This window comes from Seriola aureovittata, chromosome 5, assembly GCF_021018895.1.
Source record: "Seriola aureovittata isolate HTS-2021-v1 ecotype China chromosome 5, ASM2101889v1, whole genome shotgun sequence".
Lineage (NCBI taxonomy): Eukaryota > Metazoa > Chordata > Actinopteri > Carangiformes > Carangidae > Seriola > Seriola aureovittata.
The window spans coordinates 6,637,418-6,649,819 of record NC_079368.1 but is presented as its reverse complement, the minus strand read 5'-3'; the positions used below and the strand labels follow the sequence as shown (position 1 = coordinate 6,649,819).

The following is a 12,402-nucleotide window of genomic DNA, read 5'->3' as shown; positions in this document are numbered from 1 at the left end:
GTTTATATAACCTGTGTTTTCCTAACTATTTTTATGGGTATGTGTGCACATTTAAAATACCATATGTGTGTTTTTGAAAGCTTTAGCTAATCTATTACTAAATATTTATTACTTTAGCCATGTTTCAAAGCTTGCTGTTATGTATTTTATATTACATTATATTTTCCTTCCTTACCAGGCAGCTTTATATTAATTTCACTGGTTTTAAAAATCACTTGAACCATGCTTGTGTTGGTAAGTAATCGGCTGAAAAGCATGAAAAGAAAAAATATTTACTTGGGTCCATGCCTGGTCTGTATCATAGATAGCTCCCTGGAATGTGGTTGTGTCCCTCTCAATTTTAAACATGCAGTTGTTCAGTCTAAACAGATCACTGCTGTTTTGACTGCACACAGAATGTTAGATGAATTCCAATCTGAAGCATTCCTCTGAAACAGCTCATCAGAGTCTCCACGGACATAATGATGTCTTCTGATGTGATGTGAATGCTCTGTATTGGTACTGGTGGATCTTACTGCAGCTTTTGATACTGTTGGTCACAGCATTCTGATTAAAAGGCTCAGGCAGTGGGTGGCTGACAATTTTTTGATGATGATGATGGCAAACAAATTTGTACAGCTAAATGCAGATAAGACTGAGGTGCTTATCAATGCTGCAGATAGCATAACTTCTGAGATTGCTCAAGCTATTGAGTCCCTTTCTTGAGCTGTACTGTCCAGTCTTAGAAATCTTGATATTTGATCAGGCTATGCATTTCAATCAACATATCAAATCGTTAACCCATACGTGTTTCTTCCATTTTAGAAACTTGCTGCAAGTTGTTGACCAGGTCCAGCAGGACTTCTCAAATCACACTCATCCTATCATTTTTACACTGGCTTACAGTCAAGCTTAGAATTCATTTTAAAGTGCTTGTTTTTACATATAGAGCTCTGCATGGTCAGGCACCTGCGTACATCTCTGACCTGCACCATCCCCAAAAACAAAAGGTGATCAAGCTTCTGAAGTTGTGGCTCCTCCGACACTGTGGAGTGATCTTCCTATAGACATACAAAGTGTATGTCTATTTATTCACAGATTTTTTTTTAAATTATAGTATCACTATCTGTTTGATATCACACACTGATATAATGAATGACTATAACATTTATAAGTTTATAAGTGTTTGAGAGACATAATTAGGCAGAAACTGTGGTGATTATTTTAATGCACATTTAGTTTGGTACACAAGTATATGTATATTATTACAGAATGCACTTTTCATTGTGCTGCATTCAACTTCTTTGGTTCTACATTACAAACAAAACTAAATGATATAACACATAAACGTACAGGTACATTGTGTACAGAATATTTCAGTCTCACCACACGGTACTCTATGAAGCTGTTCTGAGGCTTATCACAAAATCCTCCCCAACTGGAGTCCAAAATTGCAGATTTTTTTCTAAAAACTTAAAGGACTGAATGGAATGAATTTTTAATCTCAGATTTTGTGTTATGTCTTCCTTTGGAAATATCTTCTGGAAATAAGTGAAAATGGAGTCCGGTTACATTTATGGACATAAAGTTTGGGGTGAGTTTCACTTTCAGGCTCTTTCTGCTCTATTTAGTTAATAAGGCTTGCTTTGTCTTTTTTGATTAAACCAATCCAATAATTTATCTTGTTTCTGACCCAGAGTACGGTCAGATATTCATGTTTACTCGTATCTGTCTGCAGGGGGACGAGCATGTACAGGTGCAGCCAAATGAAACAATGGCTTGCCAGAGTTTGTTTGCAAATGTCAAATTCATTGGGGGGGCTGTTTAAAATCCGGCTGCTAAAGAATGTCATTATTCATGACTGCATCAATCATGTGTCTGATTCATCTCTTCAACATCAGTGGCCAACAGCTGGACCTTGTAAAAGCCAAGCATTGCGCTGATGGATATTTCCACAAGCTGGATGAGATTGTCAAGAAGAGGAAGACCTCATCCAGAATTAGCTGGATGCTGCAGGAGCTGCTGGAACTCCGCAGGAAACACTGAGTTCTTGGCAAAGAGGGAGCAGTGGGGGAGTCTTCCCTTGAGTCTGAACCTGCAGACTCTGTGGAGAAACCTGCTCCTCTGAACATAGTAAAAAGAGAAGACTGCAGCTGTGCTCCAGAGTTGAAGCCAATAGTGGACAAAAGACCCTGAAGACACTGAAGCAACATTTCAGCGTGACTGCTCTTAGAATGAGGAAGATGATAGTGTTCGTCCCATGAACAACAATTTTCCCACTATTTCCTGTGCTCCTGCTGAACAGCATATAACTGAGGAGGAGATGGAGACAGCATTTAAGGAAATTGTAAGTTTCAGTGATGACGTGCTGTAGGCAGAGAAGCGCATGGTGGATCCTATCAGCACTTCCCTGCTATAAGTATTTGTGATAAAGGCTGTGGATGCAATATTTGAGGGCATCAGTTCTCAAGCAGCACAGACACTGCCACCCTAAAGGGTCTGCAGGAAATCCTCCAGATTTCAGAGTACAGTGAGGCAGCCCCATGATGGAAGAGGGAGGCCCCAAGAGAGAACTGTTGGGTTTAATAAAGGCCCTTGTACTTTGTGGCACACCTGGCGTCCTGGTGGCACTTCTTCTATACAGTATACAACAAAACTGAGGACACTCCTGTGCAATATCACTATGTTAAATGATTCAATAAAGGTGGCTACACCTGTGGTTTCCAATTAAAGCTAATTGCTTCCTCACTTTTGGTCCGGGTTATGTCTAATACAACATGGACACACATGGTAAGGACTTGCCTGATCAAGTAAGACACCAGATTGTGAGATTTCATAAAGATGGCAGAGGGTACAAGAGCATCCGCAGGCTACTGAACATAAGCCAAAACAAAGCTGCAGCAGCAGTTATGAGGTGAGAAAGGCCATACTGCCTGTAACAGGACGCCACGCATAATTCGCTACTTATAGAGCCTTGCATTGAAAAACAAGTGGGTAAGTCCTTGTGAATGCATCAAGGATTAACTGTGGAAATTGGTGTTTCAGTGACTGATCAGACAGTGTGAAAGGCATTCCATGAAGCTCTACAGACGGCGTCGAAGAAGAAAACCATTGCTCATAAAACTGCAAGATTTAACTTTGCTGGAAAACCATAAAAAGAAGTCTGATGAATCTTGGCAGCACATTCTTTGGTGAGATGAAACCAACATAAATTTGTTTGGATCAGATGGGGTCTGGCGTGTTTGATGTAGACCTGGCCAGGACTATCACTATGACTACCTAGGGCCGATCATGACACGTGGAGGGGGAGCATGTTGATATGGGGCTGCATGACTGCAAAAGGTGTAGGTGAGATGACATGGCTGGCACTGTGAGTGCAAGTTTTTCTATGACAAGATGACTCCCAGTCTGATGTAGGTAATGACAATGATCCCAAACACACTGCAAAAAATCAGACATGTGTTTGTAGAGAAGAAAAAAGAGAGAACTACAACCTGGCCCATGTTCCTGGAGGTAAGTCCAATAGAAAGCAGAAGATGGAGCAACAAAACCCTTCAAGCAGAGAGCAGCTGAAAAAATCATGTGTGAAGAATGGCAGAACATCTCTCTGCAGATTTTTGCACGGCTGGTATCTTTGCTGCCAACGAGTTTGAATTGGTCATAAAAAATAAATGCAGACACACAAGAATAAAAGAAAAGAATGGACTCTTACTAATGAAGGTGTACTTACTTGTTGCTTGTTGGTTATTAAATATGGCCCTTTCATTATTGTTTTTTATTAGTCAACCATTTCTGTTTTTCAAAGGAGTTCGCACAACAATTTCACCTCCTTAATTCCTCAAGTAGACCAGTCTACAATCCATGTTGGCTTCAGCAGCCAATAGCTGCAGACAAGGAGTGTCAGTAATGCCTTAACCTAGGTCAGACTGATATCTTTTGAATCCAAAAAGCTGCAAAGAAAATATGAGAAGCTGGGAAAAAGAATTTTGGTCAATCACACTTTTATATTCTGTTAATGAATGGAGGGAAATTAACATCAGTGTAACCAAAAAAACCTAAATGCATTTACTGAATGTATATGAAGCATGAAAAAAGTAAAAATAGAGAGGTGTTACATATCATACATATACAGCATGGTATAACAGGTAACATTGTATGGATTGAAAATAATCCATAGTGTTATGTGCAGTGAAAGTCCATGTCCTTCTCAAAAGTGTCCAGGTGTCACAAATGAGCATTTTGTGCACTAGGTTCTGGCTAAATGCTGTGTTAATTGTTGCAGTCACTGCTGGCTGTGTCACAAAAGCATATTAGTCCCAAATACACTTTCTTTATTTTCCATTTTTTTTTAATTACATTTATTATATATGTCCATTCTCCTCTAATAAAATAGTGGCAATTCCTACTTGCATTTGAGCCATCAAATGCATGCATCGGGTATATCATTTTTGTTTTTCGTCAAATTTAGCATGTGACACTTATAGTAGCCCTACCAGCTTACAGTGTGTGGTTTAGCTCTGTGGATGGCAGCCTCAGCAGCACATGTATAAACGTGAACTTTCAAACACAAACCCAAACTGCCCCTCCTCCATCAGCTGATACACATTGTCAACCCTTAGCTTGGCAGGAAGTGTCTTGTCTTGTGCGTATAGCTGGAACATGAGGACAAGAAGCTGTTTTACACAGAGCTACTGGGACAACAAACTAAGCTTTTGACGGTAAAGTAACCGTTTCAGACATGAGATAAGCACATCGTTAAGGGGGTTTCTGGTGGTTAACGTGTAATCCAGATTTTCTCTTAGATACACGGTATGGTGGGATGCTAATGTTAGCTATCGCGTTAGCTTAGTGTGAACGAAGTTGTGTGTGTTCACGTCAACTGTTGTAACACCAATGAAACATTTTCCCACACTGTTAGTTGACGATTGAAACAACTTGATGTTTTTCCCAGTACGTCACACGACAAAGTCGGCTAATAACACCGGATAGCTAGTAAACCCAGAAAAGCCAAGTTTAGCTAGGTCTCGTTAGCAGATTTCGTCCTAGTAGATTCGTTGCCAAACTTCATGAGAAACTCCCCAGTTTAATGTTGTCTTGCGTATTTAGCCGGCTGCATGTCTATCTTAACTTTGCTCATCGTCTTTTATGAACCCTTAAGGTGCACTTGTGAATTCGGCATACATAATACATGACATATCCAACAGCATTGGATTTAAGATCATATTCAAACTCATAACTGACTACTTAAGGTAAATAAGATTTGTGATGTTTTGACTGAAAAGAAATGGATTTAACCTTTACATTTCCGTAAGATTAAATCTTACTTGCAAAGTCAATCAATGCAAAGTGATACTGATTGCTTTCGAGTGAATACCGAAAGTAAGAAGGGGTGTGTGGATTCATTTTTAAAAGAGGATATATCTTGTTTTATCAGGCTGTCTTCTTCTAATCTGAGTTTATTTAAAATTCAGATTTTCTTTTTGTACCTAATTTGACATCTGCCATCAGACCCAATTTAATGGGCAACAACGCTACACTGATGGTTAATTTCACTTTCTCTTTGCTACCATGCAACTATCGTGCTCATAATAGTAAAATAATGGCACAACAACAATGACGCCAAATACCTACATTGAGAAGAGTATTTGTTTAAACATTTCCCGTCTTTTTTCTAATTCCCTACAGAAAAGACATCGGGAGATGGACAGTAGTAGGAGAGGACGACCATGGGGGAAGCTTGTCAAAGTGGACTCCAGTGAAACTGTTCTGCTTTTCAACAGGGAATGCACAGTTGGCAGAAAAAAAGGTCAGTTAGTTTGTGGATGTCGTGGAACGAACAGCAGAGATTTCTCTTCACTTTATGTCTTATTTCTGAAAACTTTAACTTTTTTCTAAATTTTGCTTTAAAAAGCTCAAAATGTGGGATACCTATTAATAAAAGACTGTCTATAGCGTGGACATTACCGCCACTGTCTAAGGCCTTTAAAACCTCCCCCTTGAAAACACAAAGCCTTCTTTAGTGCACCAAACTTAGACAGCCCCTTGTGATGATAACAAAAGGCATCCATTGAGAACATGTGTGCGGAATATTAAGTAGATTTTTTTTGTATGGGTTTTGCTTTAGAAAAGGTTAGGCCTATATTTCCCCCAGTGTCTCCTTTGTTGAGAGCTTTTGGGGTCTACTTCTTTGCAATGCAAAGCATCTAGCCTTAATTGGTTAGCTTATGTCTGAGCATTAATAGATCTAAAAATGTCATGGCAACACAGTTTCAGGTGAATCACAGTGGTATGCGGTTGAATTTTCAATATATTTGTTTTTAAATATTATATATTTAAAAGTTAGGCTGTAGACCTGTATCGACATATCAGCCAAAATTGCTGCAAATTTGTTTTGTTGTCAAGATCATTAACAGATAAATATATTACCCATTATACTCCTGTAACCTGTATTGTCCATTCTGTGTTTTAATGATGGTGATTTGGTATTTTGCTATTTATTATTAGGATGTTACCTGTCATTTCCGGCCAGCAAACTGGTCTCAGGGGAGCACTGCAAGATTGTGCAAGATGAAAGCTCAGGGCTGGTGTGGCTTGAAGACATGAGGTACTCTATGCTGAATTTGAACTCAACTGTAGCACAGAAATGATGCATGTATCATGTGTTAGCTTCCCAATGAGCTAAACCTAAATGATATGAGTTCTGTGGGGCACTATTGATTAGAAGTTACATTAAAGAAATTGTTGAAAGTATTTAAATGTATTTTTAGAGCTGTTCAGGTGTCTACTTATGTATGATTAGATACTCGTCCTTTCATAAAGCAAACACAAGAAACCTTTACAGTGAAATGTAATTGCACGTTTTTTAATCTGCAGCACTAATGGCACGGTGATCAACACGTCCAAACTGGTCAAAAAGCAAACTCACATGCTGCAGAATGGTGATGTCATCTACTTTGTATACAGGAAAAGTGAGCCTGAACAGAGTGAGTTGTTCATTTTGTTAGCCATGAGAATAATGTATTTATATGAATTTATAATAAGGAAAGACAGACAACTTCCTCTCTTGTCACCCTGTAGACATCGCCTATGTTTACCACTCAATCCAAACGGAGCAGGCTGTTTCACAACATAGTTATGGTAAGTAAAGTAGTGTTTAGTTCAACCACTTTTATGCCACAGCCACATTGTGGCTCATTAGTAAACCCCCCCCCCCCACACTCTATCTTAACTTCAGACATGGACAAACCAGCCTGCAGTCCTGCTCCTGTTCCAGCTTCAGAGATGTCACTCTCTGTAGAGCCTGTAATGCTCACAAAGGCTCCAACTCAGGAGGAACCTCAGCCCTCCACCTCTGCTTCCCACTTCTGTATTGAGAGCCCTCTCACTTCTGGTCCCATGGCAACAACAGCCTCTCCTGCCTCTGGTAGGTTCTCTGCTAACACACTGTTGAAGAAGGGTCATTGGTGGGGCCTTAAATAATATCATGATATTGCAGCATATTTATTGTATTAGATTTGTAATAATTATATATAATTGCAGGATGTTAATGGAGCAGACAGATGCAGCGCTACTTTGTGCAGTAACTTCTTCCTCACAAATCCCAACTTTATTGTGACTAACTGAGCCATTTCCCTTTTTTTGGGGGGGGGGGGGGGTTTATGCTGCTCTGACTAAACGCCCACAACGTGAACATACAATGACATCCAACTTAATTGAATCAGATCCTGACATGATTTGCTTTGTCGTCAGTAATAGTGACTAGATGATGGACTGAATGGCTGTTGTTGTATGTATTAGCAGCAACGCTCTTTTATCTTCAGATTATTGTTATCAGACCACTTCCATACTACAGAAGTAGCTCATTTTGCGGATCCAACTCCTCCATTCACTGTTTATTATATGATTCATCCCTAGTCTAAAATTTTTCAACTAAACTCTCTCATCAACTACGTACTAAGTATTAACACTACATTTGACCCAGGTCTGTTGTTCCTCCATTTTTATCAGGCCAAGCTAAAGAAGACATGGATAACATGGAGCCAGAAAGCAAGCGGAGGAAAAAAGACAATGGTTAGTTTTTTCTACTTCCATATCAAGCTGGTTTTCCTTGATTATTCACAGCAGATTTAAATCTTAAACTCCAAAAACTTCTTTTCAAGTTTAAGTCCAGCTTGGAAGGTTTTTGTAAGCCAAACCAGACAAATCCCATGAATGCCTCTGTGTAGCATGTAATATACACTTTGTGTTTACAGATAAAGATTTTGATTCGAGCTTGCCACACACATCCAGTACAGAGGTCGTTGGTTCAGCTAAGGGAAGTCTTGGGAGTCTTTTGTCTAAACCTCCAGTGGAAGGGACTAAAACAGACAAAATGGAGGAGACTCTGACATGCGTCATTTGCCAGGACCTATTGCATGACTGTGTTGGGTAAGATCTCAAAGGCCGAGATATCCAAGGATAGATGCTTGAGCCCTATTTTGTGATCTTGTAAGGCACTTTGCAAACACATGCATGTGAATAACTCTGAGTCTCTTGTTTTTGCTTTAGCTTGCAGCCTTGCATGCATGTCTTCTGTGCTGCTTGCTACTCAGGCTGGATGGAGCGTTCTTCGCTTTGCCCCACCTGTCGCTGCCCTGTGGAGAGGATTCATAAAAACCACATCCTCAACAACCTGGTTGAGGCCTACCTCATCCAGCACCCAGGTTTGAACAGATAAAGATCCGTTTAATAGCCACTTTAGTGCTGATACATTGGCACTTAATTTTATTCAAAATGCCAGGTTCCTCTACCAAAGCTAACATAAATATTTACATAGAACAAGAGTGAAGCAATAGCATGTAAGCAACTCAGCTACTTACCTTGTATAATTTCCAAAGTAGTGTACTCATACCCTTCATATTACCCAAAAATCACATTACATTGTGCATTTTTTTGTGTGGCCCTTTCTGTCCCACAGAAAAGTGTCGCAGCGAGGAAGATCTGAAGAGCATGGACAGCCGTAACAAGATAACTCAGGACATGTTGCAGCCAAAAGTTGAGCGTTCTTTCTCTGATGAAGAGGGCAGTTCAGATTACCTCTTTGAGTTCTCTGACAATGACAGTGATTCCTCAGACTTCAGGTAAAAGGTCTGACTGTTTGCATTTGTGGGAAACGCATTATAAAATGTTTCTAACAGTGTGTTGCATAGATAATGATTAACAATTTATATAAAACACTGCATGTAAAATATATCAGATGAAAACATTGATAAAAACAGTAGAACTCATAAATGTGCAGTAAGAAAAAAACACATGAAAAACACATGAAACCATAAATGTCATAAGAATATCATGACATGGGACAGGCAAAAGCCATCAATGCAAACCACACTGTAGTGCACTAGTTGTGAACTATTTCTCCATGTGATGATTTGCCTGATGTGTTTTTGTCTCCAGTCAGCCTCTAGTGATGTGCCGACAGTGTCCTGGCTACAGGAGGGAGGTCAGTCAGGTGCTGTTTGCTACAGGTTCAAATTACTGGTTCCCTGGTCTGCCAGCTCCACCGCCTGTACCTGCTCCACCCAAAGCAGCAACTGAGGAGGGGTCTGCCAAGCCCACAGGGGAGCAGCCTTCAACATCCTCTGATGTCCCCTCAGGTGATTACGAGTGTAGATCAGATGGGATGATGACTAGCTAAAGTTAGACTTTGAACTCAGTGTAAATTTCAGGATACAGTATGCTGTTATAATCCTAATAGCCTACCAAAAGCAGTCTGCCAGAGTTGCTGTTTGCTCTGTAACTGGAAAATGTATTTCCACTGCAGCACAAATGATTCTCCTGGCTAAACCCCCCCCCCCCCCCCCCCCGCAATCCTGTCCGCAGCTCCTCAGGAGTACCGCTGCCCCCCTCAGGGCTGCCATCTCATCTGCACCTGCTGTCTCCAGCCGATGCCAGACAGACGGGCTGAGCATAACAGCCAGCAGGTTAATGCTCAACAATGTGAGTGGCCCCTGAACTTGTTAGTCCCTCTGAAGAAATCTAATAGATAACAATATACTGTCAATCTGAAAACTTAAATTGTGTAAGGCTCTTCAGTATAAAGATGTATTTCATGTACATACTTTGAGGTATGCAGTGCATGTAAAACCACCTGATAGTTAAAGTACAACTTTGCCATCCACTCACATGTGTGGATAGATTGTTTCATAAACTCCATTAAACACCTTGTATGCGTGACGTCTTGTCTGTTGGCAGGTGTACTGTGCCAGCGACCCTTCTGTCATATGTACTGGGGTTGCCAGAGGATTGGCTGTCAAGGCTGTCTGGCTCAATTCAGCGGTATGTATCTGTTTCAGCAAAAAACAGCCCCAGGGGGATCTCAACTGTTAGCCTTATTGCTGGGTAGCAGGCTTTGATCAGTATGGGAGTTATTTGTCTGTTACCATTAAACCTTTTAATTGAGGTGGAAATGTCCGTCCAGAATACTGTCCAACTACAACATTTGTAATTTTGATGATTGTCATTCTCAAATTGAAAGCACAGCGTTTCCCACAAATGTTTGTGCTTTGCAGTTTTTTTTTTTTGTTTGTTTTTTTTTTTTAGTTATTTTTTGGGGGCTTTTCTACTTTATTAGAGTAGTAGTGAGAGAGAGACAGGAAAGTTGGGGGTGAGAGAGAGAGGGGATGACATGCAGCAAATGACCGTGGGTCAGACTCAAACCCAGACCGCTGCAGTAAGGACTAAGTCCTAATGGAACGCACTCTACCAGGTGAGCCACCGAGGTGCCCCGCTTTGTAGTTTTTTTTTAAATCCACTGTTATATTTCTTTTTCAGAGCTCAATCTGACAGACAAATGCTTGGATGGAGTGCTAAACAACAATAACTATGAATCTGAGATCCTCCAGGTAAGATGGACTGTGTATTTATATATTACAATGAATTACTTGATTAAGTCAGTTGTGTAAAGTATGCTGTTTAGATCTTGAGTGATTGATTCAAACTGAAGCAACTGCTGCAAAAATATCTACATTCATGATACTCTAAAACACTTTGGATCTGTGTGTCCACCAAACTGCTTTTGCTAATCTAAGCAAAATAAGCTCTGAATATTACAAAATGTACCAGCTAAAGCTTCTACCTGCAAACTGTAGAGTCCACTTACATGCTGAGACTGTACGGCTGCACATACTGCCATGTGTGATGTTAAGATGCTTTTCTGTGTGTGTTTCCATCCTCCCACCAGAACTACCTGTCCTCCAGAGGGAAGTCATGGAGAGATCTTCTCCAGGAGGCTCTGGAGGGTTTACAGCATGGAAACTACTATCTGACAGGTGAGCCCTCAGATCAAAACCCACTGCAGTGTAGCACATACAAGTCCACATATAAAAAGAAAGAGTGGTAAGATTTTGTCCTTTCTAATTCTGTCAGATTGCCGCATCTCTGCAAACACCATCCTGTGCTTCTGCTGTGGCCTGCGAGCATTCAAGGAGCTGGCCTACAAGTACAGACAGAACATCCCTGTAACTGAGCTGACAGGTCAGACAAACCAAGATTATTTTTAAGTTCAACTTTTTAGGTACCTTAGACAAACAAAGGAAAATACATATATGTCATACCCATGTAATAACTTTGCTTAATGCTCTTTTTTTCTTTTTCCTCAGCTGCTGTAACATCTCGTCCCAACTGTTACTGGGGACGCAACTGTCGTACGCAGGTGAAGGCACATCATGCAATGTAAGTCTTATTAGACACAAAACACCACATAAACTCACTAAGATAGCGCGTCTGCCCGCGGTAGTTGTATGGTGATGAAACAGTCCTTTTTGGTAACAGTGAAGCTTTATCAGTGACCTGAATCCCCTCTGCAACGCTAACACTTTGCGTCCTTGCTACTTTGAGGGTCAACATTGTTGCATTATATTAAAATGCTTATCTACTGTACTGTATTAGTTTTCCATTTGCCACTGTTTTTTTGTGCTGACCAATGAAAAGCACAGATCCATCCACTGAGTTGTGATTGTCCATACATAATGCAGAGGGATCCGCTTGCATGCATAAACATATTAAATGTCAGTTCTATCACATTGACATATTCTAAGGAATGACACAGTTATAAAATGTTTTCTGAACCACAGTTTTTTTTACTGGCACTTAACATATTTATTAATGAGATTTAGGATTTAGATTCTTGAGCATTTATAGATGCTTATTTGAAAAACCCATTAGAGCCTTTGCTCGTTGCCAGCTGGATGTTTTTTGTGCCATGTTATTGCTGAGCCCACAGCTTGTGGGGTTATAAATCTGTTGAGAATATTTCTTTTTAACACTGAATACAAGCCCTTTGCGTGTAGTTCACTTATTTTACCACTAGAAGGAGTCCTTGTATAAACACAGTCCCATAGTTGCTCATTCTGCTGTTTGAAGAGCTGTGCAAGGTGGTTCATG

General features: G+C 40.3%; 1 protein-coding gene across 1 annotated transcript in view; it reads left to right on the top strand.

Annotated features, from left to right (window-relative positions):
- Positions 1 to 4,599: 4,599 nt before the first annotated feature.
- chfr (checkpoint with forkhead and ring finger domains, E3 ubiquitin protein ligase) overlaps positions 4,600 to 12,402 on the top strand; it is a 10,927-nt gene continuing 3,124 nt past the window's right edge. The window contains exons 1-17 of the mRNA XM_056376845.1: positions 4,600 to 4,697; positions 5,665 to 5,785; positions 6,484 to 6,583; positions 6,853 to 6,962; positions 7,057 to 7,116; positions 7,214 to 7,402; positions 7,987 to 8,049; positions 8,232 to 8,406; positions 8,527 to 8,681; positions 8,936 to 9,098; positions 9,415 to 9,614; positions 9,841 to 9,957; positions 10,213 to 10,296; positions 10,792 to 10,862; positions 11,201 to 11,288; positions 11,386 to 11,493; positions 11,619 to 11,691. Coding sequence (XP_056232820.1) covers positions 5,680 to 5,785; positions 6,484 to 6,583; positions 6,853 to 6,962; positions 7,057 to 7,116; positions 7,214 to 7,402; positions 7,987 to 8,049; positions 8,232 to 8,406; positions 8,527 to 8,681; positions 8,936 to 9,098; positions 9,415 to 9,614; positions 9,841 to 9,957; positions 10,213 to 10,296; positions 10,792 to 10,862; positions 11,201 to 11,288; positions 11,386 to 11,493; positions 11,619 to 11,691 — 1,862 coding nt within the window. The 5' untranslated portion in view covers positions 4,600 to 4,697; positions 5,665 to 5,679. The remainder of the gene's footprint in view (positions 4,698 to 5,664; positions 5,786 to 6,483; positions 6,584 to 6,852; positions 6,963 to 7,056; positions 7,117 to 7,213; positions 7,403 to 7,986; positions 8,050 to 8,231; positions 8,407 to 8,526; positions 8,682 to 8,935; positions 9,099 to 9,414; positions 9,615 to 9,840; positions 9,958 to 10,212; positions 10,297 to 10,791; positions 10,863 to 11,200; positions 11,289 to 11,385; positions 11,494 to 11,618; positions 11,692 to 12,402) is intronic.